Genomic DNA, 21,665 nt, shown 5'->3' on the forward strand with positions numbered 1-21,665 from the left:
GACAACTGAGAGATCTAATCGGCTGTCGAAAGTACGTGGCTACAGTTTATTCCCCTTTCCCCATTAAAATATAGATGCACACTCTGCTGAATGTGAACATGTATAAGGGGGAGTCATTAGAAGGGGGTGTATAATGGGTGCAGGCCGCATTTTTTGAGGTCAACTCAAATTGTCCTACACTAGATAACTGTAGGCCGACAGCTGCCCCTGCTAACTACACATCTGCTTTCCCAGCTTGGTCTGTCTAGTGTCTGACAAACATAGACCATGGTCACAGAAATCACATTTGACACATAATTTCGGCACGGAGTCCCTACCAAACTCTGTGAAATCCTACCGTCTGCATCCCATACATGTAAATAGATTTTACGTAACCCTATTCACATGCAGCTAAATTCCGCTCTGAATTTTTTAGGGAGGCCGTTGCTTTGGAAATAAGTAGCATACTACTTTTATTTCAAGTAGATTTTATAGGGAAAAGCCTTGCATTAACTCTATTTAAGCTGCAAAAAATCCAAAATTCGAGGGTCAGAACATGGTTTAATGGTTTTTAATGTACAGCTCCCCCTGTACATTACAATTTTTGACCACTACAATCAGGTGTCCACCTCTAGAAGAATCTTGTATGAAGCACTTGCATAGTAATGTAACTTTATTTAACATTTTGGCTTATGTCACAAGCCACTGAATTTAATTTCTTTTTATTTATTGTATCTAAAACATCTAAACAGCTGGGGTCCGGGGTAATGTAAACTCCAAAGGTATCAGAAACGGAAGCACAATTAGGCTTTTCATATGTGTTTACAATCCGCTTCTCCATTGATTTGGGCTAATATAAACCTACAGCACATCTGGCTAATTAACTTATTTGCCATGTGTATTTTTAGGACATTTAGATTCGCACCAGATTTCTGATTTTTAGTGCAAGAACATTTCTGGATTACATTTACTTTTTTCTTTTTTTCTTTTGATCAACGGGTTTTTTTCTTTTCTGTTCCATTCTTTCTTGACAGATGTTCCTGGCTGTCAGTCCATGTACAGGAATGTGGAAGGCTACCCAAACATGGATGGTAATTATGACTTGTGTATTATATTTGTCCTTTTTTTATTTATTCTTTTTTTGGAAGTGGGAGGTCGTAGTCGTAAAATAGAATCTCTGATTGTAGGTTAGAGATGTCAGATATATCACAGAACCTGATTTTGAAAGGGTAAATGACGTTCAAGAATGGTCATTGCGCATAAAACACCTTTTTATAGAAAGATCCCTGGACCTAAACTGCTTGAGCTTCTACTACAATTTCATAAGATCTGTATTGAAGTACAGTTCATGGGCTATAGAAAATCACTTTTTTCTAATATAAAAAAATCCTTTTTTTTACCATATACACTTTTTTCCTGTTCTTCTGCCATTGTCATCAACAAAGTTGTTTATAGGATTAGAATCTTTAATGATGCAATCATATTAAGTTGTCTTTTCAATTTTCCTTATAGGTTATGGTTATGAAAAGCCCATGAGAAGTTTTCCTGATGATGCTTGTGTTGTGCCAGAAAAGTTTGAAGGTTGGTGTCTTAATATCACATAAGTTCTAATTTTGGTAGATGTGATAAAATGGGAAGTATATTCAAGCTTCTTGTCTTAAACGTGGCTACAAATTATTCTTGGGTCCATATTTCCTTTGCTGTTTGTTGGTTCCCGATGCCTAATGACTAAGTGTCTACAGGGTGGGCCATTTATATGGATCCACCTGGGTGGGCCATGTATATGGATACACCTAAATAAAATGGGAATGGTTGGTGATATCAACTTTCTGTTTGTGACACATTAGTATATGGGAGGGGAAAAACTTTTCAAGATGGGTGGTGACCATGGCGGCCATTTTGAAGTCGACCATTTTGGATCCATATAAATGGCCCACCCTGTACATACACATGTAGTAGACTTACTTGTTTTCCTTGTCTTCCTTGTCTTTAGCATGTCTACCATGGTGGACAGGAAAGATCTCGAATATGTTCTTATCTACAGGGAATGTTAAATCTGGGAGTACAATTTTAAAAAAGGAGGCCTTGAATAATTTGTGTTTGAAAGGGAATAAATAAAATTTGCTTCTGCAAAAAAAAACTAGCATGTTCTGGATCATATGTTGGTGATGTATGAGTTGACCTGATCTTTGTGGGATTACAGCAGGCGATATCAAACAGGAAGTTGGAACCTATAGAGATGGACCTCCATACCAAAGACGTGGATCGTTGCAGCTATGGCAGTTCCTTGTGGCTCTGCTGGATGATCCTGCAAACTCTCATTTCATCGCCTGGACAGGACGGGGCATGGAGTTCAAGCTGATAGAACCAGAAGAGGTAAGGCTGCAGGCATTCCCATTCTGAATAATGTGCTTTGCTTTTCACCATGTACACATTTTTATAGACTTTTACTGAGTTTCTCCCTTCTCCTTATTTTTACATTTTTAATAAGAGTGTGTACTTTACCCCTAGTGTCAAAGTCTACTTTTTTAATATAAACCAGTTGTTTTTTTAATAGCAGAATCAGCTGCTTTGTGATTGCACTATGTTTTGAGCCATAAAAAAAACTGTATTGTTCCCGAGCAAAAGGCTAATATTCTTGAGTGGCACTAAATTCTACTCAAATGTTACAAGAACCAAAATCCATGTTCTGTAGAATATGGATTTTTGTAATTGGCTCTGTACGAATTCATCAAAATTCACTCTAGGCTGGAGCTTCTGGACGCAACCAGACTTCAGAGGACAATGCGCATTATAAGGTTGCGTCATATGTTGTGATGTCAGGGCACACAGGGACCTCCGAGGCCATCGCTGCCTGGAGACACCAGAGATGCTACCAGGGACGGAGCTGCATGGGAGACTAATTGGATAGGCTGGTTTGGTTTCCAGTGCCCGTTGTCAATGACCGTGTGTGTGTCCCATCACACACACACTCTCACGCACTCTTGACGGGCATGCACTTAGCGCCCCTTTACATGGGCTAAAGCAAGCAGAGTGGCACAGGGCCATCATTAATACAATATGACAAGTTAATACAGGACCTTAAGTGTTCGTGTAGACAACCGTATTTTCGGTCCAAGTGATCCAACAAAACATCGGGTTACACTCGGACCAATGTTATTCTATGAGGCTGTGCACGTTGGATTTTTTGCTGAGGGCGGAGTATATCCGAGAAAAAAAAAATTGCAGCATGCACGATTTGCATTCATAAATCGAATCACACTCTGACATGCAAGTCATTGTGTCCATAAAAACAATAATTTTTTTTAATAAAAATCGAACCACAGTCAGATAACAGAGTGCAGACCAATTTTCAAACAGAATGGAGAATTTCCCCCCCTCTCATCTTCTCCACAGCAGAGATAATTGGATGACACGGTATGATCAGCATGTGATCAACATAATCGGACTGATTTTATTCGATGAGAGAAAATATGGTCTTGTGACCCTACTAGCCTTAAAATGTGTATCTTTGTGAGGGAGAACCTCTTAAAAAATAAAATTAAAGCAGCCAGGCATTTACTAGCAGGCCAATTACATTGAGGTAAAAGGTAGACATACTATCCTAGTAGTGAGGTTAGGCTACGTTCACATTAGCGTTACGCTAATGTGCGTCGCTTTTGCGTCGGCGATGCAGCGGCGACGCGCCCCTATGTTTAACATAGGGGACGCGTGCGTTTTTTTGTTAGCGTTTTTCGACATGTGCGTCGTTTTCGACGCTAGCGTCGGACGCACGAAAATGCAACAAGTTGCATTTTTCGTGCGTCCGATTTTCGTCAAAAAACGACGCACGCGTCGCAAAACGCAGCGTTTTTGCGCGCGTTTTTGGTGCGTCGCGCGTTGCGTCGCCGTTGCGTCGCCGGCGCGCAACGCTAATGTGAACATAGCCTTAGTCATTTCTTGACTTATAGTTGTGATAATGTCAAATCTCCCTCAAAACTTAAGAAATTCTAGCCATCCTAACCTTTATTTTACCTCCACCCAAGCTTGTCCATACAACTGGATTAGTTCTTTTCTCGAATGTCACAGCTGGGTGAGTCTCTGCAGTATCAGCCTGGGCAAGCTGAAAGGTCTTGTATGCCTAGAGGCAATGAAAACAAAGTACGAAAGAGAGGAAGAAAATGATTGTTAACCTCTTTCTAGCTATTCAGTCTTATTAGAGTCTGTTTTGACACTTGTGAACTATTTTTGCAGGTTGCCAGACTTTGGGGCATGCAGAAAAACCGGCCAGCCATGAACTATGACAAGCTCAGTCGGTCACTGCGCTATTACTATGAGAAGGGAATTATGCAAAAAGTGAGTATATTAAAGGAAGCATTTTTTTTGTTTTGTTTTTTCTACCCTTTGTCTATTTTGGGTACAATAGTAGATAAAAATAAAAAGCGTCCTTTTCTCATTTTTAACCTGCTTTAAAAAAGGCTTCTAATTTAATCCAGTTATATAATGTAAGACACAACCCCATTAAAGAGTTATTCCCAAAATGTAAAAGATGTAACTTCTTCAAAGAATAGGTGATGACTTGTGGACCATTTTTTAAAAGGGTTCTCCAGAAGTAGATAATGGTACTTGCATAAATGAGCACTAGACATGTTGTAGTTATATATTTCTTAAATTGCCTTGCATTTAACGTTCTAAACGAAATATGGTATATGTAGAAAGATACTGATAGAGGATGCTGGTTGTTAAAGGGGGTTTACCAGGACTTTTTATTTTTTTCTCATGGGCCTAATAAATTAAAGGCTTTTAGTTGCTAACTACAAGCCTTTTCTGAGCTGGCAGATATCTTCGCCGGCCAGAACGGTCATTGATCGCTCCTGCCAGCGACTCTGCGGATTCCAGTGACGTTTTCCACTTTGTTCTGTTGACGCGCATCTCTGCCGATGTGCTGCTGAGTAGAGTTCAGCGAATTTCTTCGGGTCCCTGCTTATTCGGCAAGCTATAGCTCTTGCCGAATAGGCTGCAGAGGGAACCCGGATACATGCAGCGCTCCAGCTGTTCGGTGCGCAGCTGCATGTGTCGCGGCTGTGTCACTGTCACAGCACATGGAGAGCCCAACAAACAGGCTCTCCATTCATGTGCACCGTGACACAGCCGTGACATATGCAGCTGTGGAACTGATCAGTTGGCGCGCTCCATGTATCCGGGTTCCCTCTGGAGCGTATTCGGCAAGCGCTATGGCTTGCCGAATAAGCGGGGACCTGAAGAAATTCGCTCAACTCTACTCCTGAGTGGCTGCCAGCTCTCCGATGTATAACTGCAGGGAGCCAGCTGAGAATCCGCAAGATGTCGACAGAGGAGACTGGAAGATGAAGAGCAGGTCTGTTGAGGTGAAGCAGCAGAATCAAAGCATGAGTGGGGTACCACAGGGGTCAATATTGGGCCCTCTTTTAGCATATTTATTAATGACCTTGTAGGGGGCATACAGAGTAGAATTTCAATATTTGCAGATGACACTAAACTCTGCAGGGTAATCAATACAGAGGAGGATAATTTTATATTACAGGATGATTTATGTAAACTAGAAGCTTGGGCTGATAAATGCACTTGGGTTGAAGTAATAAGATATATAACTATGTGCTTAATTCTAAAACTCTGGGCAAAACCGTCAATGAAAAAGACCTGGGAGTATGGGTGGATGGCAAACTCACATTTAGTGGTCCGTGTCAGTCAGCTGCTACAAAGGCAAATAAAATAATAAGATGCATTAACCCCTCTGTGACCTTAGACGTACTATCCCGTCGAGGTGCCCTGGGCTTATCTGACCCTGGACGGGATAGTACGTCATAGCCGATCGGCCGCGCTCACGGGGGGAGCGCGGCCGATCGCGGCCGGGTGTCAGCTGCTTATCGCAGCTGACATCCGGCACTATGTGCCAGGAGCGGTCACGGACCGCCCCCGGCACATTAACCCCTGGCACACCGCGATCAAAGATGATCGCGATGTGCCGGCGGTGCAGGGAAGCACCGCGCAGGGAGGGGGCTCCCTGCGGGCTTCCCTGAGCCCCCCGCAGCAACGCGATGTGATCGCGTTGCTGCGAGGGTCTCCTCACCTCCCTCCCTGCTCGAGCCCCGGATCCAAGATGGCCGCGGATCCGGGTCCTGCAGGGAGGGAGGTGGCTTCACAGAGCCTGCTTAGAGCAGGCACTGTGAAGGCTGCAGCGCTGCATGTCAGATCAGTGATCTGACAGAGTGCTGTGCAAACTGTCAGATCACTGATCTGTGATGTCCCCCCCTGGGACAAAGTAAAAAAGTAAAAAAAAAATTTTCCAAATGTGTAAAAAAAAAAAAAAAAAATATTCCAAAATAATGAAAAAAAAAAAAAAATATTATTCCCATAAATACATTTCTTCATCTAAATAAAAAAAAAAAAACAATAAAAGTACACATATTTAGTATCGCCGCGTCCGTAACGACCCGACCTATAAAACTGTCCCACTAGTTAACCCCTTCAGTAAACACCGTAAGAAAAAAAAAAAAAAACGAGGTAAAAAACAACGCTTTATTATCATACCGCCGAACAAAAAGTGGAATAACACGCGATCAAAAGGACAGATATAAATAACCATGGTACCGCTGAAAGCGTCATATTGTCCCGCAAAAAAAGAGCCGCCATACAGCATCATCAGCAAAAAATAAAAAAGTTATAGTCCTGAGAATAAAGCGATGCAAAAATAATTATTTTTTCTGTAAAATAGTTTTTATCGTATAAAAGCACCAAACCATAAAAAAATGATATAAATGAGGTATCGCTGTAATCGTACTGACCCGAAGAATAAAACTGATTTATCAATTTTACCAAACGCAGAACGGTATAAACGCCTCCCCCAATAGAAATTCATGAATAGCTGGCTTTTGGTCATTCTTCCTCACAAAAATCGGAATAAAAAGCGATAAAAAAATGTCACGTGCCCAAAAATGTTTTCAATAAAAACGTCAACTCGTCCCGCAAAAAACAAGACCTCACATGACTCTGTGGACCAAAATATGGAAAAATTATAGCTCTCAAAATGTGGTATTGCAAAAAATATTTTTTGCAATAAAAAGGGTCTTTCAGTGTGTGACGGCTGCCAATCATAAAAATCCGCTAAAAAACCCGCTATAAAAGTAAATCAAACCCCCCTTCATCACCCCCTTAGTTAGGGAAAAATAAAAAAAAATGTATTTATTTCCATTTTCCCATTAGGGCTAGGGTTAGGGCTAGGATTAGGGTTAGGGTTAGGGCTAGGGTTAGGGCTAGGGTTAGGGCTAGGGCTAGGGTTAGGGCTAGGGTTAGGGCTAGGGTTAGGGCTAGGGTTAGGGTTAGGGCTAGGGTTAGGGCTAGGGTTAGGGCTAGGGTTAGGGCTAGGGTTAGGGTTAGGGTTGGGGCTACAGTTAGGGTTGGGGCTAAAGTTAGGGTTAGGGTTTAGATTACATTTACAGTTGGGAATAGGGTTGGGATTAGGGTTAGGGGTGTGTCAGGGTTAGAGGTGTGGTTAGGGTTACCGTTGGAATTAGGGTTAGGGGTGTGTTTAGATTAGGGTTTCAGTTATAATTGGGGGGTTTCCACTGTTTCGGCACATCAGGGGCTCTCCAAACACGACATGGCGTCCGATCTCAATTCCAGCCAATTCTGCGTTGAAAAAGTAAAACAGTGCTCCTTCCCTTCCGAGCTCTCCTGTGTGCCCAAACAGGGGTTTACCCCAACATATGGGGTCCAATTTCTCCTGTTACCCTTGGGAAAATACAAAACTGGGGGCTAAAAAATAATTTTTGTGGGAAAACAAAAAGATTTTTTATTTTCACGGCTCTGCGTTATAAACTGTAGTGAAACACTTGGGGGTTCAAAGTTCTCACAACACATCTAGATAAGTTCATTGAGGGGTCTAGTTTCCAATATGGGGTCACTTGTGGGGGGTTTCTACTGTTTAGGTACATTAGGGGCTCTGCAAACGCAATGTGACGCCTGCAGACCAATCCATCTAAGTCTGCATTCCAAATGATGCTCCTTCCCTTCCGAGCCCTCCCATGCGCCCAAACGGTGGTTCCCCCCCACATATCGGGTATCAGCGTACTCAGGACAAATTGGACAACAACATTTAGGGTCCAATTTCTCCTGCTAACCTTGGAAAAATACAAAACTGGGGGCTAAAATATAATTTTTGTGGAAAAAAAAATATTTTTTATTTGCACGGCTCTGCGTTATAAACTGTAGTGAAATACTTGGGGGTTCAAAGCTCTCACAACACATCAAGATGAGTTCCTTAGGGGGTCTACTTTCCAAAATGGTGTCACTTGTGGGGGGTTTCTACTGTTTAGGTACATTAGGGGGTCTGCAAACGCAATGTGACGCCTGCAAACCATTCCATCTAAGTCTGCATTCCAAATGGCGCTCCTTCCCTTCCGAACCCTCCCATGCGCCCAAACGGTGGTTCCCCCCCCACATATGGGGTATCAGCGTACTCAGGACAAATTGGACAACAACTTTTGGGGTCCAATTTCTCCTGTTACCCTAGGGAAAATACAAAACTGGGGGCTAAAAAATAATTTTTGTGGGAAAAAAATTTTGTTTTATTTTTATGGCTCTGCATTATAAACTTCTGTGAAGCACTTGGTGGGTCAAAGTGCTCACCACACATCCAGATAAGTTCCTTAGGGGGTCTACTTTCCAAAATGGTGTCACTTGTGGGGGGTTTCAATGTTTAGGCACATCAGTGGCTCTCCAAACGCAACATGGCGTCCCATCTCAATTCCTGTCAATTTTGCATTGAAAAGTCAAATAGCGCTCCTTCCCTTCCGAGCTCTCCCATGCGCCCAAACAGTGGTTTACTGCCACATATGGGGTATCAGCGTACTCAGGACAAATTGGACAACAACTTTTTGGGTCCAATTTCTCCTGTTACCCTTGGTAAAATAAAACAAATTGGAGCTGAAGTAAATATTTTGTGTAAAAAAGTTAAATGTTCATTTTTATTTAAACATTCCAAAAATTCCTATTAAACACCTGAAGGGTTAATAAACTTCTTGAATGTGGTTTTGAGCACCTTGAGGGGTGCAGTTTTTAGAATGGTGTCACACTTGGGCATTTTCTATCATATAGACCCCTCAAAATGACTTCAAATGAGACGTGGTCCCTAAAAAAAAATGGTGTTGTAAAAATGAGAAATTGCTGGTCAACTTTTAACCCTTATAACTCCCTAACAAAAAAAAAAATTGGTTCCAAAATTATGCTGATGTAAAGGAGACATGTGGGAAATGTTACTTATTAAGTATTTTGTGTGACATATCTCTGTGATTTAATTGCATAAAAATTCAAAGTTTGAAAATTGCGAAATTTTCAAAATTTTCGCCAAATTTCCGTTTTTTTCACAAATAAACGCAGGTACTATCAAAGAAATTTTACCACTATCATGAAGTACAATATGTCACGAGAAAACAATGTCAGAATCACCAGGATCCGTTGAAGCGTTTCGGAGTTATAACCTCATAAAGGGACAGTGGTCAGAATTGTAAAAATTGGCCTGGTCATTAACGTGCAAACCACCCTTGGGGGTAAAGGGGTTAAAAGAGGCATAGATGCTCATGAGGAGAACATAATTTTACCTCTATACAAGTCACTAGTTCGACCACACTTAGAATACTGAGCACAGTTCTGGTCTCCGGTGTATAAGAAAGACATAGCTGAACTGGAGCGGGTGCAGAGAAGAGCGACCAAGGTTATTAGAGGACTGGGGGGTCTGCAATACCAAGATAGGTTATGACACTTGGGGCTATTTAGTTTGGAAAAATGAAGTCTAAGGAGTGATCTTATTTTAATGTATAAATATGTGAGGGGACAGGACAAAGACCTTTCTGATCTTTTTAATCATAGACCTGAGACAGGGACAAGGGAGGGAAGAAGGTTTAAGCATAATAGCAGACGCGGATTCTTTACTGTAAGAGCAGTGAGACTATGGAACTCTCTGCCGTATGATGTTGCAATGAGTGATTCATTACTTAGGCCATGTTCACACTTTGCGGTTTTTACCGCGGAACCGCGGCGATTTTGCAGCTGCGGGTCCGCTGCAGTTTCCATTGCATTTACAGTAACATGTAAACCCTATGGAAACCGCAAACCGCAGTGCACATGCTGCGGGAAAAACCGCGCAGGAACGCAGCGGTTTACAACCCGCAGCATGTCACTTCTTTGTGCAGAATCATGGTGGTTCTGCACCCATAGGAATGCATTGATCCGCTTACTTCCCGCATGGGGCTGTGCCCACCATGCGGGAAGTAAGCGGATAATGTGCGGGTAGTACCTGGGGTGGAGGAGGGGAGACTCTCCTCCAGCCCCCGGGAACCATATTTGTATATAAAAAAAAAGAATTAAAATAAAAAATAATGCTATACTCCCCCTCTGAAGTCTCAGCGCTGCACGCGGCCATCCGGTCTCAGGTTTGCTATGCATGCAGGACCTGCGGTGATGTCGCGGTCACATGACCGTAACGTCACGAAGGTCCTTCTCGCATAGCATCTCTGGAACCGGACCGCCGCCTGCAGCGCCGAGGAGATCGGGACGTCAGAGGGTGAGTATATCATTATTTTTATTATTTTTAACATTACTATTGATGCTGCATATGCAGCATCAATAGTAAAACCACTGCAGGATAAACCCGCAACACAAACAGCGATAAATCTGCAGGGATAACCGCAGCGGGTTTGCCCTGCAGATTTATCAAATCCGCTGCGGGAAAACCCGCGGGAGAACCCGCAGCCCCCTTCCCACGTGTGAACATAGCCTTAAATTTAAGAGGGGACTGGATACCTTTCTTGAAAAGTATAATGTTACAGGGTGTATATACTAGATCCCTTGATAGGGCGTTGATTCAGGGAACTAGTGTGATTGCCGTATGTGGAGTCGGGAAGGAATTTTTTTCCCCAATGTGGAGCTTACCACATGGGGTTTTTTTTTGCCTTCCTCTGGATCAACATGTTAGGGCATGTTAGGTTAGGCTATGGGTTGAACTAGATGGACTTAAGGTCTTCCTTCAACCTTAATAACTATGTTACTATGTATGTCTGTGATCGCTCTGAGCCGACACCGGGCAGCACTAGCAGGTAGTTGGCAACTACCTGCTGGTCAGTTCTTATCCTGTTGAGAAAAAATTCAAATGGTCCCGGATAATCCCTTTAACGGCATTTTGGATAATAAATAAGAATATAGAAATGTGTTTGTTTTGTGACGCCCAGGAGACCGGGATACCCAGCACCGGACCAATGGAGTCTGTCTCTTGAGGGGGATGTCACGGGTGGCTTGACCCGGTGCTGTGGCCTCAGGCAATGCACAGTGTAAGGGGTATCATGAGGGGACAGGCACTTACTTGATCAGCAGGAGGTTCTCCCAGCGGTGACGATCTCGATCCTGGATAGATGGCTATTGTCCAAATGAAAGACCGAGGCACTGAAACGTTTAACCAGTTTACTTTAACATAAAAGGATTTACAACCAGTCCTGTCACCGGAGTCTGTATGGGAACTCTGAGTTACTTTGACCCTGCCGGGGTCTTCGCCTCTTATTGTGCGCAATTTCTGTGTGGCCCTGCTGCTGTATGTGAACTGGCTGCCGGCCCAATCTGTCCCCTCCGGGTCCTGGTTCGACGGGCAACCCGAGTCCTTTTATCGGTTTACCCCCTCTGGGAGTACCGCTGAACTCTGTGTCTGTTGCTGCATCCGACCCTAGTGAAGCTGATATCACCTCACGTTCTTCCGGTTGCTGTATTATATATAATGAATACAGCCACGGATCCGGTATCCGTCTTTGCGCCTGTTCTGGGTAGTGATTAATGCTACCCGGTTCTCACAATGTCCTTTTTCTCTATCCCTCTTCTCCTCAGGCCGGTGATTTAGGCCTGGTAACAGTCACAGGGCTGTTAGAGATTCAACTGTATGACCTCTCACTATCAGCTCCTTGGCCCAACTGCCATTTCTTCTCTCAGACCAGAATGGATCAAGGGGAGTCTCTGGAGCTCCCCCTTCTGGCCGGAGGTGGTAGAGCAGTCTTGCTATTTTAGTATTTGTACTTACTGTCAGTAACTATTTTTGTGGCAAATACCCCTAGGGGTGCCACATTCCCCCTTAGTTAAGAACAGTACTCCGGGACTGTGGGACAATAACATTTTGAAATAACAATTAATATGTACAGAGTCTTAAAAATGAAAAGTTACAAAAACCACTCAAGGAAACAAAAATAGAGTTCTGTAAAAAGTCACTTCAAATAGCGTCCATTAATACAGTTCTATCCTTGAAGGTATTAGGAACGGCACTGTACTTAGTGTCCAGGAATTTAGTTCCATTTTTCCAACGGAGTTATCCATATAAAGTCTAAAGAAAATTCAAAAAGAGCAAAAAGCAAAGTTCAAAAAGCAGTCTTTCCGGAGCTTTGATTTAGTGCCTCCGGGCTGATAAAAAGTTCAAGAATATGCAATAAGTTCATACAGACAAGTCTCTGTAGGCACTGGGCTTAAACGTTGCAGACTGATAGCAATGACTATACTACATTTTCTGTTTAACTATATACGGCATAACATATATACAATTCACATTATGAGCTTTATAGTTGGTAATCTGCATACCTGGCCGGTAATTGACCCTGGGTACTACGCTGTGATCTACGTAATAGCGGTGTCTCTTCATGTGGTGTACTACTGTCTACTGCGGATGTAGTATCTGCCCGCTCTGCTAAAGATAATTCCACGACTATGGAGTTGGCAAGTCCACCGTGAATGGGATTACTCTGACCAGGAATCTGTTCTTCCTGGCCTGGAACCTCCTGTAGTATGGGGTCAGCCTCTTCCTGTCTTGGGACTTCTGGTATTGGGTTCGGTGTTGGGTAAAAGGCCACCATGGGAACCACTACTGCACCATGGTATGTTAGTAGGGTTTTGGGAAAGTCTCCTATACAGGTGTGATACACTTCCTCTTCTTTTTCCTTTACTGGTTGAACCTGTATGGGTTGAATAACTTCTGGTTCTGGCTGGACAACGTCTGGCTCTTTCAATGCTTCCGGACATAATTTAAGATTGTCTCTTGACACTAGTACAGATGTTAAGCCTCCGTTTTTGCTAATGAGACACATTTTAGGATTATCCACTCTTGTTGGTAAAACTGTGTAGGGTACGGCTTCCCACTGATTGTCCAGTTTATTGGTTCGACGATTTCTCTTGAGCACTTGGTCACCCGGTCTTAATGGGGTCGCTAGAGCATTCTGGTTGAAAGTTCGCTCTTGTCTTTCTCTAGTTTGCTGAAGGCTTCTTTCCACACTCTCTTGCACTTGGCGATACTGCTTTTGCCGTATGATATCCCAATTGGAGTCTTGAACTTCTGCGTCTGGTTTCAGAATTCCCATTTCTAGATCGATTGGTAATTGACCGGGTCTTGCACGCATAAGGTAAGCTGGGGTGCAGTTGGTGGAGCTCACCGGGACATGATTATACAGATCCACCAAGTCAGGCAATTTCTCTGGCCATTGATTCCTTTCTGTCTCAGGTAAAGTCTTTAGTAGGTCTATTACAATATGGTTCATCTTCTCGCATAAGCCGTTTGTTTGTGGATGATAGGCCGTCGTCCGGATCTTTTTGCAACCATACATATTACAGAATTCTCTGAAGATCTCTGATTCAAAGGCTGTACCTTGGTCGGTGAGAACCTGTTCCGGATATCCATGGGGTCTACAAAAGTACGTTTGGAACGCTTTGGCTGCTGTTTTTGCTGTCAGATCTTTTACGGGTACTACTACCAAGAAACGTGAATAATGGTCCACGATGGTCAAGGCATAGACATAGCCGGACCGGCTTGGTGTCAACTTCACGTGGTCCATGGCTACAAGTTCAAGTGGTTGTTTGGTGATTATGGGCTGCAGTGGTGCTCTTTGGTTCTTTTGATCGTTTCTTCTGAGGTTGCACGGGCCACAATTTCTGCACCACTGTTCGATTGATTTTCTCATCCCGACCCAATAAAATCTTTCTCTTAGAAGTACTTCTAACTTTTTCCAACCGAAGTGACCAGCACCATTATGGTAAGCTTCGAGGACCATCTTCACATCTTGTTTAGGCACAATAATCTGCCAAACCAATTCATGTGTTTTCGGATTGGTGTATCTTCTACAGAGCTTCCCTTGATACAGGAACATTTTGCCTCTCTCTTTCCAGAGTTGATGCGTCTCTTCTGGGGCATCCTCATAGGGATATGCACTTTGCTCAGTCAACAGTTCCTTCACCAACTTCACAGCCGGATTGCTGTCTTGGGTGTCAGCCCATCTATGGTGTGCTAACGGATTAAAATTCACCTCTTGTTGTTTCTGATAGGTACTTGACTGATGATGTTTTGCCTTGGGACGATGGAAGGCTGGTAGTTCAATTTCTTCAAGCTCCCCCGTTTCCTCTTCTACATCTCTCAAGTGTGGCATCCGGGATAGGGCATCGGCATTTCCATTCTTGCGGCCTGCTCGATACTTGATTATGAAGTTGTAATTAGATAACCGGGCTATCCATCGCTGTTCTAACGCACCTAATTTGGCTGTGTCCAGGTGGGTCAACGGATTGTTGTCAGTATAGACAATAAATTCTGCAGCGGCCAGATAGTGTTTGAAACGCTCCGTCACAGCCCAAACTACTGCCAGTAGTTCCAATTTGAAGGAGCTGTAATTTTCTGAATTTCTTTCAGTAGGCCGGAGCTTTCTACTTGCAAAGGCGATGACTTTCTCCCGACCTTCTTGCTTTTGTGACAGCACCGCTCCTAGTCCCACATTACTGGCATCGGTGTAGAGGATGAAAGGTTTATGGTAATCTGGGTATGCCAGAACCTCTTCTCCGGTTAGTGCCTTCTTTAGTTGTTCAAAGGAGTCTTCCCTTTCGTCGTTCCACTGAAAAGGAGGGTTTCGGTTTGAAGGTTTCTTCGTCTGCCCTACCAAGGTGTCTTGCAAGGGTGCTGCCAACTTGGTAAATCCTTTTATAAATCTGCGATAGTAACCCACCAATCCCAGGAATTGTCTCACTTCTTTTGCGCTGGTAGGTCTTGGCCAATCCCTTATGGCGCTTATTTTCTCGGGATCTGGTGCTACTCCCTCCGAACTCACGATGTGTCCCAGGTACTGTACCTTTGGCTTGAGAAGGTGACATTTGGATGGCTTGACTTTCATGCCATACCTGGATAAGGCTTCGAACACTTCTGCCAGGTCTATTAAGTGTTGTTCGTAAGTCTTTGAGTAGACGATCACATCATCTAGGTACAGGAGGACGGTCTCGAAGTTCTTGTGTCCGAGGCAGCATTCCATCAGCCGCTGGAAGGTACCGGATGCGTTGCAGAGTCCGAACGGCATGCGATTAAATTCACATAGACCCATTGGTGTGGTGAATGCCGTCTTTTCCTTATCTCTCTCAGCCACAGGGACTTGCCAATACCCGCTTGTTAAGTCTAAGGTGGAAAAATAATTAGCAGATTTCAAAGCAGTTAAGGACTCTTCTATCCTAGGCAAGGGGTAGGCGTCTTTATGGGTGATGTTATTAATCTTCCGGTAGTCTACGCACATTCTCATGGTTCCGTCCTTTTTTTTGACAATCACTAGAGGGGCCGCCCAGGGGCTACAGCTGTCTCTTATTACCCCGGCCTGTTTCATTTCCCTCAGCATATCTTTTGCACATTGATAGTGAGCGGGCGGTATGGGTCTATATCTTTCTTTTATTGGGGGATGGTCACCTGTGGGGATTGTGTGTTCTACCCCTTCTATCCGTCCGAAGTCCAATGGGTGTTTACTGAAGACTTGTTCATATTCCGTCACTAGCCTATACACCCCTTGTTTTTGATGGGTAGGTGTTGAATTTATGCCCACGTGTAGCTGTTGGCACCAATCCTCCATTTCTCCATCTGAGCCATTGCCTTCCACCTGACAGGTTGGTTCTAAGGGCTCAATGGTTGTGATGGCATTGTTGTCAACAGTATATAGCTTTGCCATTGTAGCATACCTTGGCAAAGTGACCTCTTCCTCTCCACAGTTCAAAAGTCGTACCGGCACTCGTCCCCGGTGTACCTCGACTATCCCTCGTGCTGTGAGTATAGTGGGCCTGCTGTCGGTGTACACTGGTTCTATTAAGGCTTGATAATCTCGTCCCTTAGTACCAATGGCTGCTCTACACCATACCAGCATTTCTGTTTTTAGTGGGATTACAATAGACGTTGGATCACTTACCCTCACACTGCCGATTTCTCCACCTGCAACTTCTACCTGTTGCCTTAACATCAATACTTTTATTTCCCTCCGGAGAACTCTCTGCTGGCAGGATTGGGCAGTTTCAGCAATTTGCTGTAAGACAGAAATGACTTCGGAAAAGCAGTTCTCTAACACATTCATTCCTATCAATACAGTTGGTTCACAGTTCCGCCGGTCAACATCAACAACAATTATACCCTGTTTCTTCAGTTCTACTTTACCAATCTTTATGGTCATCTCCCTGAATCCTAGTTTCGGTACCAACTTACCATTACTGGCCCATATATCTAGTTCAACATCAGAGGGCCCTTTATCAATATCTGCATCAGCCCAGTACCTCTTATAAAGGATATACGGTATAGATGAAATCTGGGAACCTGTGTCCAGCAAAGCGTTGAGGGGAATTCCGTCCAGCACGATAGGGATAATGGGTCGTCCTCCGATGTACCTGTCGTGCCAGGGTGTTGGGCCTTGAAAGTTCATTCCTGCGAAGCGGCCCGCATTCCCAGGGGATTCCCGTTTAAATCACAATCTCGTGCAAAGTGGCCTGGCTGCTGGCAACGGCGGCAAATGGGCTGTCCATCCGGTTGGTAGCGGTCACGAGGTCGTCCTCTCCATGTCGGGTATCTCCGGGGTCTCATCCATGGAACATCCTCTCTACAGTTTGCCAACTCCATCTTGTGTCCTCTCATCTCCTGCATGGTTTTAGCCATTGAAGCAACAACATCAGCTAAAGAGTCAAGCTTTTGTTGAAGAGCCTCATTAGTACTGGGCCCCAGGGGCTTAGCAATGGCCCCAGACATAGCTGATGTCACTGGCACTCCCTGTTGTTGAGGTGCCTCTGCCATGGGTTGCGCAGGATCCTGATCCCGAGGTGCCTCTGCCAGCTGGAGACGTATAGCGCTCTCCTTTAATTGGGCAAATGTCAATTCAGGGTTCTTAAAAACAAGCATGCTCACATGCCCCCGGTGAGAAGGGGTGTAGAGTCCCTCAATAAATTGATCTCTTAGCAGTTTATCCGCTCCGGTGTTAAAAATGGGTTCAGCCAGTGTAAGTGATTTAAGGGCTTCCTGCAGGTTTAAGGCAAAGTCTCTCACGCCCTCATTAGCTTTTTGTTTGCAACTAAAGAATCGTATTTTAGCTTTGCTGCTGGCCGTGGTTTCAAACGTAGCTTTTAATCCAGCAAATATGCGTTCAACAGTGCCTTTTAGATCAGCTGCCCATGCTGTGACTTCTCGCTTAGCATGGCCACTTAACTGCATCATCAGGAGACTAACACGCTGAACTTCACCCACAGGGAACATGTCAAAATGGGCCAGCATCTTTTCTCTGAAATCGTCAAGGGTATTAGGCTCACCTTCATACATTGGAAGCCATGGGCCACTCGGGGTATATGGCATCAGCACCGGCATGATGGGCGCCACTCCTTGCACCGCTGCGCTGCCGGACTCTCTATTGACACTCTGTCTTTCAGCTGCATTAGCGTTGCCGAGTGCTGCGGCGTCTCCGTGCTGCGACATACTGTGCCCCCTTAGTTAATCCGGACCCTTCCGGTCCTCCGCTTCCGTCGGGATAGTGTAGATTCGTTCCGCTGTGCAGCAGGATCGATTTTCCCCTTGCTCTGATGTCAGAGCGCTCAGCTTGGTGCCGCCCACAATGACACGCCCCCTGCTGCTCCCACCCACCGCGCTCTGTAATGGCGGATTCTGAAGTTTTTCAGTTAGACTGGGGCTCAGGTGATGGCGTAGCTCAATTAACAGTCTCGTGCCTAACGGTTATGAAGTGATTACCTCAGGGGATGGCGGCCATCTTTACTCCATTATAACCAATGGGGAAAAGTCACTTTCAATAGTTTTCAATGGGGAATGGATTTTTCTTTAATAAAGTCAATTTTCAAGATTTTTCATCCCAGTTTTCACAGTTTTGGGCTCCAATCACGGCACACAATACCCGGTATACGGGCTGGCTAGATCCTGTTCGTGACGCCAATTGTGACGCCCAGGAGACCGGGATACCCAGCACCGGACCAATGGAGTCTGTCTCTTGAGGGGGATGTCACGGGTGGCTTGACCCGGTGCTGTGGCCTCAGGCAATGCACAGTGTAAGGGGTATCATGAGGGGACAGGCACTTACTTGATCAGCAGCAGGTTCTCCCAGCGGTGACGATCTCGATCCTGGATAGATGGCTATTGTCCAAATGAAAGACCGAGGCACTGAAACGTTTAACCAGTTTACGTTAACATAAAAGGATTTACAACCAGTCCTGTCACCGGAGTCTGTATGGGAACTCTGAGTTACTTTGACCCTGCCGGGGTCTTCGCCTCTTATTGTGCGCAATTTCTGTGTGGCCCTGCTGCTGTATGTGAACTGGCTGCCGGCCCAATCTGTCCCCTCCGGGTCCTGGTTCGACGGGCAACCCGAGTCCTTTTATCGGTTTACCCCCTCTGGGAGTACCGCTGAACTCTGTGTCTGTTGCTGCATCCGACCCTAGTGAAGCTGATATCACCTCACGTTCTTCCGGTTGCTGTATTATATATAATGAATACAGCCACGGATCCGGTATCCGTCTTTGCGCCTGTTCTGGGTAGTGATTAATGCTACCCGGTTCTCACAATGTCCTTTTTCTCTATCCCTCTTCTCCTCAGGCCGGTGATTTAGGCCTGGTAACAGTCACAGGGCTGTTAGAGATTCAACTGTATGACCTCTCACTATCAGCTCCTTGGCCCAACTGCCATTTCTTCTCTCAGACCAGAATGGATCAAGGGGAGTCTCTGGAGCTCCCCCTTCTGGCCGGAGGTGGTAGAGCAGTCTTGCTATTTTAGTATTTGTACTTACTGTCAGTAACTATTTTTGTGGCAAATACCCCTAGGGGTGCCACAGTTTGTTTTTTATATTGTGATATATGCCCAAGATGATCACAATTTCCATTATTGATCTGAAATGGCAAACAAACAAAAATCCATATTGCTAGGTTTTATATTATGTTTTTTTTTTGCATTTTAAGATATTGTATTAATGATAAGGTTCATTATATGCTCAAATGCTTAAAATAATATTTGGTATTGTGTTCTAATTAGGCTATATTCACATGCAGCATTTTTGTAGGTTTTTTTTTGCATAGCTAAAACCTGGCAGTAAATGCTTTCCACACAGATTTTGATGCATTTTTTTGCGATGATTTTTAGCTGCATTTTTAGATGCGAGTTACATGTCTGATGTCTACAGTACATGCTTTTAATAAAGTTACCGTACTTTTATTCTAAAAATGCTGTAACATCACTGCTTGTGAACACGGCCTTACAGTCTGATAGCTTAGTAGGGTTTTTAATAATTTTTTTTTTTCTGTACAAAACATTTTACCAAATGTATTTTTGTCTTATTTCAGGTGGCTGGCGAGCGTTATGTCTACAAATTTGTGTGTGAACCCGAAGCGCTATTTTCCTTGGCTTTTCCTGACAATCAACGTCCTGCCTTGAAATCAGAGTTTGACCGACAGATCAGCGAAGAAGATACTGTCCCCTTGTCACACCTGGATGAAGGCGGCATGTACCTTCAAGACGTGGGAACGGTCCCTTCCCAAAACTATAAAGGCAGCTACAATTACTAGCCGTGGCCGCCATGTAATCTTGTATATATGGATACATTTTGTTAGGAATCATATGAATGTAGATGCTTTTTTTGTTTTTATTGCCAGAACCTGGTGTTTTCAAGCAACATGGACTCTAGCGGGTAGGTGCTGAAGATACCGCTGTTAGTTATTAAAACCCAGGTTATATTGGGGCGTTTGTAACATGGCTTTTTCAAGATACACTCCTTGGCTGTGGTGTATTTGAGCACCAAGTTTTCGATTTCTCTTAATACGGCTAAGCTTATTAATGATTGATTTCAGGAAATGCATGTTCTCTAGCATCGAGCATTGAAGGCAAAATCCTTTCCTTCAGTTTTTTTTTTATTTTTTTTTTTAAAGTGGCATTTAGGTTTTTGGGGTGTTTGTGGGTTTTTATTTCTTTTGTGTTTTTATATTGGAAAGGATTTTTGTTGAGTGGATTTCAGCAAAGACCCCATCAAACCAGTGCAATAATCCAGGAATCTACCAATGCTTTTGTTTTCTGCCTTTTGAAATTAAACTGTTTGAAGAAACTCCTGTCTTGATTTTCTTATATTCCTTATTGAATGTGTTTTTGTTATTTTTGTTTAGATTTTTTTTTCCTCTGTCCTGTCTACAAGCCAACAAAGTATCTGTTCTTTTTAAAGTTTTTTGATCGTTATTAATCTTTGTAAACGATTTGGTTGCTCGGGATACATAAGGCTCTGCTTTTTTCATAGAAACAGTGCCACTCTTGTCCATGGCTTGTGACTGGTATTGCAGCTCAGCCCATTTATCTTCAGTACCAATCAGAATGCACAGAAGTTGCAATACAAGACCCATCCCCTGCACAAATGTTATGCTGTTCTTGGAGAGCAGACCTGCTTTTCCAATATTGGTCCAGCATGTAAAAATGTCTGTACACATAGTTGTCAGCTGTAAAATGTTTTGGATTCCCCTTCCCCCACATAATGTAATTTGTACATTTAAAGGGCTGATATTGCTGCATTAAAGTAAATGAGGCTGGATTGCAATAACATGTTTTAAATGTAATCCTTTGCTGCAATGTTTGTTTGAAATAGGAAAACTGTTAAATTTTGTCAGAGCTGTATATATGTATTTATATTGCATAGAGAGATAGATAGAAGAAAAGCGGGTAATTCAGCACTCGCGGTAGTGTAAAATCACTGCAGGAGCCGACAGGATAGAGATGAATTACATACAGTAAATACATATAGAATGGGTAGATATATAGATGTCTGTGACAAATACAATTAGTACAGTGTGCAGCTTACTGTACATGTATTTAATTAAAGATTCTTTTTTGGGAAAAAATGGTATGGGCTCCCGCAAAATTTTCAAAACGAGCAGAGGGAAAGCCAGCGACTGGGGGCAGATGTTTATAGCCTGGTAAAGGGGTAATGCCCATGGAGCTTCCCAGGTTATTAATATCCGCTCACAACTGAAAGGTGACATCAACCCCACAAATATTACCCCACTTGCCACCGCCACAGGGCAAGTGGGAAGAGCACCAGAATTGGCCCATCTAATAGATGTGCCTTTTCTGGGCAACTGTGGGCTGCTATTTTTAGGCTGGGTGGGCCAATATCCATGGCCCCTTACCAGCTTGAGAATACCAGTCCCCGCTGTGAGCTTCAGCAAGGTTCGTTGTAAAAAAAATGGGGGGGACCCACGCTGTTTTTTTAAATTTTGTTAAAAATTTTAAAAAAAGCGTCAGGACCCCTCTATTCTTGATAACCAACCTTGCTGACAGCTGAGGGTTGCAGCCCTCAGTTTTGTCTGGCTGGTTATGAAAAATAGGGGGAACCCACGTCACTTTTTTT

The 21,665-nt window shown here is 43.8% G+C and overlaps 1 protein-coding gene across 1 annotated transcript in view; it reads left to right on the forward strand.

Moving 5' to 3' along the window:
• The window catches only part of ETV4 (ETS variant transcription factor 4), a 67,401-nt gene extending 47,026 nt beyond the window's left edge, over positions 1-20,375 (forward strand). The window contains exons 9-13 of the mRNA XM_069751861.1: positions 1,014-1,070; positions 1,492-1,560; positions 2,183-2,355; positions 4,213-4,314; positions 19,621-20,375. Coding sequence (XP_069607962.1) covers positions 1,014-1,070; positions 1,492-1,560; positions 2,183-2,355; positions 4,213-4,314; positions 19,621-19,842 — 623 coding nt within the window. The 3' untranslated portion in view covers positions 19,843-20,375. The remainder of the gene's footprint in view (positions 1-1,013; positions 1,071-1,491; positions 1,561-2,182; positions 2,356-4,212; positions 4,315-19,620) is intronic.
• The last annotated feature ends 1,290 nt before the right edge of the window (positions 20,376-21,665 follow it).

Source organism: Ranitomeya imitator, chromosome 2 (assembly GCF_032444005.1).
Source record: "Ranitomeya imitator isolate aRanImi1 chromosome 2, aRanImi1.pri, whole genome shotgun sequence".
Taxonomy (NCBI): Eukaryota; Metazoa; Chordata; class Amphibia; order Anura; family Dendrobatidae; genus Ranitomeya; species Ranitomeya imitator.